Source organism: Rhododendron vialii, chromosome 11a, assembly GCF_030253575.1.
Source record: "Rhododendron vialii isolate Sample 1 chromosome 11a, ASM3025357v1".
Classification (NCBI taxonomy): domain Eukaryota; kingdom Viridiplantae; phylum Streptophyta; class Magnoliopsida; order Ericales; family Ericaceae; genus Rhododendron; species Rhododendron vialii.
The window spans coordinates 24,188,452-24,194,100 of record NC_080567.1 but is presented as its reverse complement, the minus strand read 5'-3'; the positions used below and the strand labels follow the sequence as shown (position 1 = coordinate 24,194,100).

At 39.5% G+C, this 5,649-nt stretch overlaps 1 protein-coding gene across 1 annotated transcript; it reads left to right on the top strand.

The window, feature by feature from the left end:
• The first annotated feature begins 711 nt into the window (after positions 1-711).
• Positions 712-1,488, top strand: LOC131307027 (dof zinc finger protein DOF3.5-like). The gene has a single exon (XM_058333451.1). It carries the CDS (start codon positions 712-714, stop codon positions 1,486-1,488), a length of 777 nt encoding a protein of 258 aa, XP_058189434.1.
• The last annotated feature ends 4,161 nt before the right edge of the window (positions 1,489-5,649 follow it).

The following is a 5,649-nucleotide window of genomic DNA, read 5'->3' as shown; positions in this document are numbered from 1 at the left end:
TATGGGAGAAATAATCAGTCCAACTTGTGATAAGGAATAATCATATATCATCTGAGTGAGAATAATCATTTGTATATAGGAGCTAATAAGACAGATGCAAATTGTGTACGAGAATGTTACGATAAATGACGCTTGATCCATATGGTCCATAAATATGGACCATTCATTTCTTTTCATAGATCTAGTGTTATGAATTGTACCACTCTTCAATTGTCTATCGTAGGTAACCAATTAATTATAAACATCGATGAAATTTAAATTCTACGTCGTACTTATATAGTACCATGCAAGAAGAAAATCCAAGAACTTACAAGGAAAAGTTTTAGTCTAAATCATCCTCTAATAAATAGATGGCCACCGCAATGATTCTAATAATTATTGTCAAACATATTATTTGCCACCGCACCAACGTAGCGTGGCACTATTTCAATGTCTAGTTTTCCTAAACCTACACATCTATTAGCCTGAGACACCATACCAACATGCTGACATAGAGTTCCAGACCCACACGATTATTTCTCTTGCACTCACTCTCATAATAGTAATGTACAATACTCACCATCTCCATCTATAAATGTATATAAACACATCTCTCTCCATATCTTCCCCCACCACACACACACACACACACACACTCTCTCTCTCTCTCTCTCTCTCTCTCTCTCCAACTCTCAATTTCTCTCTCTAGAACTCCCCCTCTCATCCCACATCATGTACTCAGAGATTGATCATGAAATGCTGCAATTCCCACCAAGACCACTAGTAATGGAGAGAAGGTGGAAGTCCAACGTTGAGGTGGCTCCCAATTGCCCTAGGTGTGCCTCCCCAAACACCAAGTTCTGCTACTACAACAACTACAGCTTATCACAACCCAGATACTTCTGCAAAGGCTGCAGGAGGTACTGGACCAAAGGTGGGTCCCTCCGGAACGTCCCGGTCGGCGGCGGCTGCCGAAAGAGCCGCCGGTCAAAGGCGGCTTCTCGGCCGTCGCTTGATGACCGGGCGCTGTCCAGCATTAATTCCCTCGATACCTCCCCAAGCCCGCCCAGGTCACCCACGGGTGGGCCTAAAGGGTCGGGCATTGATCTCGCCGAGGTTTTCGCCAAGTACTTGAACCCGAATTCGAGTAACGGGTCGGGCTTAACGGGTCCTTCGGTTCAAGTTATCGAAGAATCCGATCCGTTTCTTTCGGGGATTTCACCGAGTTTTACGGTAAGCGATCGGAATCCAGAAGAAGAGCGGGTTCAGGAGTTCTCGGGTCATGATCCCATTTGTTTCGGGTTGGATGATATGGCTAGTGATGAATTAGATCAAGAGCTTTTGTGGTCCGAGGCTGCCACAACTAGTACTTTACCAAATTTCGAGTGGCAACCGATGGCGGAGATGCAAGATTTCGGATCATTTTCAACCGTTGATGATCCGTCGAAGATTTCTCCAAATATTATTGGGGATAATTGGAGCTTTTTCGATCTATCCGCCTACGTATGACATTTTTTCAAGAAATCTAGTTGGTGTCGAAATTTTTTTGCCACTCAAAATGTCTGTACCTCCACCTAATTAAAACATCCTATGGTAACCAGATGTTGCACTACTTTTTTTTTTTTTGTTTCTTGTCTTTTTGAAGATCAAACTGTTACATAGCCGTAAAAGAAATTTGCAATATGATTAATCGGCAAATAAATGTCATGCCTTTATAATTAAATCAATGAGTTTCCTCCTCCTCCTTTTTTTTTTTTTTTTGTTTCTTGGCTACGTTGGTTTATGCAATTCAGCAATGTCAGAAACCATAGAATTTTTTATAGGATCCGCCTACGTTTGTTTCTTGGCTAAGTTATTCCCTCCGTCCCTAAATAAATATCCGGCCCGCAAACTTAGGCATTTAAATAAATGCATTCTTATCGTTCAAAAAATTGGAAAAAAAAAAAATCTTTGCCCCGAAGGCATTTTTTTTCAAAATTGAAGGCCTAGGTTTTCAGTCCAGACATTTATTTAGTGATGGAATAAGTATATTTTTATAGGGTCCCATAAATTTGTATTTTAAGACAAATCGGCGGTTTGGATCATCTTTGCAGAACCCGACATGGGCCTCGCAAAAATGTCTGTGCGTTGATTATCTGTGCAAACAGACATTTTGAAATATGATCTAGAACCCTGCTACACACACAGATAATTTGTGCACAAATTTCATTGTGGGGCCCACCATGGGTCTCATACAAATAATCCGATCCGTTCATTAAATGTAAAATATTTTTTCGAGGGTTTTCACGAAAAATCAGCTCAATCCGATACCTATACATGATCAATCCAATCGTCTAACTTTTTATTATCCTGAAATCTGAATGAAAAGTTAGACAATTGGATCGAATATCTATAGATAACGAATTGAGCTGATTTTTTTGCGTGGACCCTTAAAAAAATGTTTTGCATATAATAAACGGCTCGGATCATTTGTGTGGAACCCGTGGTGGGCCTCACAATAAAATCTATGCACAATCTGTGCACTAATAGTCTGTGTGAACAGACTTTCTGTATGATCTAAAGCGACTTGAAACATCAGTACATCTGTACACGGAAAAATGGGTAGAGAGAGCTTTCGCCAGTTATTAAGATATCATATGATCCAATTTTTAGTTGTAAGTCACTGTAGACATGCATTAGGACTGGAACCTCTCTGGCTATTACTTCACCGGACTAGAAAGATAGAGATGGGCTGAAAACGGAGGAATCGACACACTTGACACAGCTGGGAAATGGCAACCAGCGACGCTTCCTTACCTCTTCCACATAAAATGTGAAGGTTTAATTCTGGTCAGGAGCGCGAGTGATTTATCGAGTCATAGGGGGAGATGGGTAAAATTCTAAATTTATTTTAGGATCGTGGGATGAAAACGCATCGAATGGATTTTAGTTGATAGGGTAGGACACAGAAAAGAAGAGAACATTTTTCGGCTTGAATGGGGAGCAAAATGATCCAAGTTTGATCGTATTCGGAAGTCCGCCCATATTATAAGTCTCTGAATGGACCGGATTCAAACCAATTCGTATCAGTTTCCAGTCGAAAGAAATTGAATCCAATCTGAAATCGACTTTCGCAAACCCATTTGATTTAATCCGTATATATCTATCCGATCCAGTAAAATATATCTACCACTTTAAATCCCGAAATTACATTTAAAAATACAGCACTCCGGAAAAACGAAAATTAAAATTACCGAGTCAGAATTGTAAACGGGTCAGATCCGACATATCTAATAAGTTAGGTTTTGATTATCGTATTCGAATCAAATGGATTATTTGGATCGGATTTCGGTAATTGACTTCCCAATTGTATCGAATTGGATTCAGATCTAATTCGGTCATTCGATCACGTTTATTGAATTTAAAAATTAGGAATTAGTGATTAGAGATTTTACTCTTGGACTCAACTCTCAGCTTGTTTTCCGTCCTTGAAAGTGTCTAAGTCATGATATTGTGGCCGTGGTCGGCCACATGCGCAGGGAATGTTGCTATCATTCCATCACACGTTGAGCTGTTGATTTGATGACTGATCACAAGCAACTGTTTATTTTTATTTTCTTTCTTTTTTTTGAGGAGGGATTGACCCGGGTGAAAGAAAGCTACATCAAACACGAGTAATTATTCAGTAGTCTTGACTATTGGAGCACCGTCATTTGGTGCCCGGCTAATACCTTTATGCACCTCATATTTTTATTGATTTTATATTTTTTAGTATTGGACTCCACAAAAATAATGTTTAATATGTAAGGATATTGGGGCGACGTAGCAGTGGCCCAGGTCCACTAAATAATCTTTGCTCAAAACACAAAAAAATGGTGACGTTTTGTGATGATCGATCACAACTAAAAATTGATTGGGTTATTGTTCTCTACAACCATTCGCCGAATGCCACCTTAATTAGGCTTAGGGCATGTTTGATTGCATGATAAGAGAGAAGGAACTAAGGGGTGATTTAACCCACCACCTCCAAAAAAAAAAGAACCAAGGGGAGATTAAAGGGTGGACCTTACATGTTCCCTTTCGTTTTCTTCATAATTTGGAGTTTGTTCGTTCACCATATTAAGGGCATGATAAGACAAGGGTGAACTATTTGTTCATTCATGTGGAAGATTAACAAACACCAGGGAACGGGAGGGGTGGTATTATCTATTCCCCTCGTTTAACGGTCAAAAATAATTTTCAATTTTTATCTAACTCTAACAAAACGTAGTACAACTTAATATTCATAAAATCCTATCTATTACACCGTGAACCTCAAGTGTTGAATCCCACGTTAAAACAATTCGACAATCAAAGGTGGCCTTGTCGTCTCAAAATCAGGGGTGGAATTGTGCTGGGACTGACGGAGGCCCTTACACCTTCAAAATATTGATAAATAAATATTACAGTAGTAGTAATATAAGAAGAACACAAGCGGACCACAAACCAAGATAATTTGATGACTGGTGTGGCGTGTACACCAAATAGCGTACTCGTTAGCTGGGGTCCAATACAATATTACGCGGTTTTTGAGCTAGGTTTCTGTTCTGTTTGTTTGTAGAGGAGGGAGGATGTGTCTTTGTTCAACCAGAGGATGCATTGGGCATGAGTACCCTTTTCTTGGTAACACGAAACAGGCCACATGGTTTTGTTGCCCTCAAATGTGGAATGTGATGGGAGTTTGGTTCATCATAGAGCTTTCAATCGATCACATTCCTATTTCTATGACTACCCACCATTCACTTTGTGTATTACAGTATATTATTTTAATATACTACTAATTACGGAGGGTTGGTCTAAATTTACAACTAAACTTTTGCAATAGTTCAAAATTTGTATGTGTTAGGAGTACTCACCATGAAATGTTGAAATTCACTTTTATGTTTCAAATATCGTTCCATTTAAAATGAGCTTCATCCATTTTTCGCAACCATGTAATCATCAACCAAACAGGACGACGTGGGTCGTTTAGGAAATATATCAAGCTAAAAAAAAGAAAAAGAAAGATACGAGGACGGTTTTTTTCTAGTCTGGCTTGATTCGAGCTCAAAGTTCATGGAAGAGAAAGAACTAGAAGACCTCAGATGCCTAGGGTTGGTGTCTTTAAGGACCCTCCGAAGACTAATTAAAGCAGTCTTTGTAGATGGTACAACTGTAGAAGAAAGAAACTAGGGTTATTAGGTGAAAAAGATGGAAGGTACGTAGCATTGCAATCTATCTTATTCTTTTATTCCATAGCTCACATGAAGCGTACTCCCCTATCGACGCGTATCTTTCATTTGCACACATAATGTATAAACAACACGTGTCATGCAGAGGCTATTCGACCAGATTTGGGAACCCAAATTCTATCGCATTTGGTTAGAATTTGGGTCCGATCTAGAGTGTACCTCCCACCCTTGGATTTAGGTCATGTCAGACCTGTTCATGACTAATGTTGGTAAAAGTGCAAAAACTATTCAATGCCCCGACTGCCCAAGCACTTATTTCGCACATTGTGTGGAGCCTTGAAAAAAGCGTACAGGTCTTATCTTAATGTCTAGTATCCAAGTCTAATCTCAATGTCCGGTAAAAATGAGGCTTGCAGCACCACGTGACAAGGCACTAGATAATCTCTCGTAGAAGTGGATCCAGCTTTTGTCCTGGCCAATT

Coding starts and splice junctions, on each gene's coding strand:
- LOC131307027 (XM_058333451.1), top strand. CDS start 712: ATGTACTCAGAGATTGATCATGAAATGCTGCAATTCCCACCAAGACCA.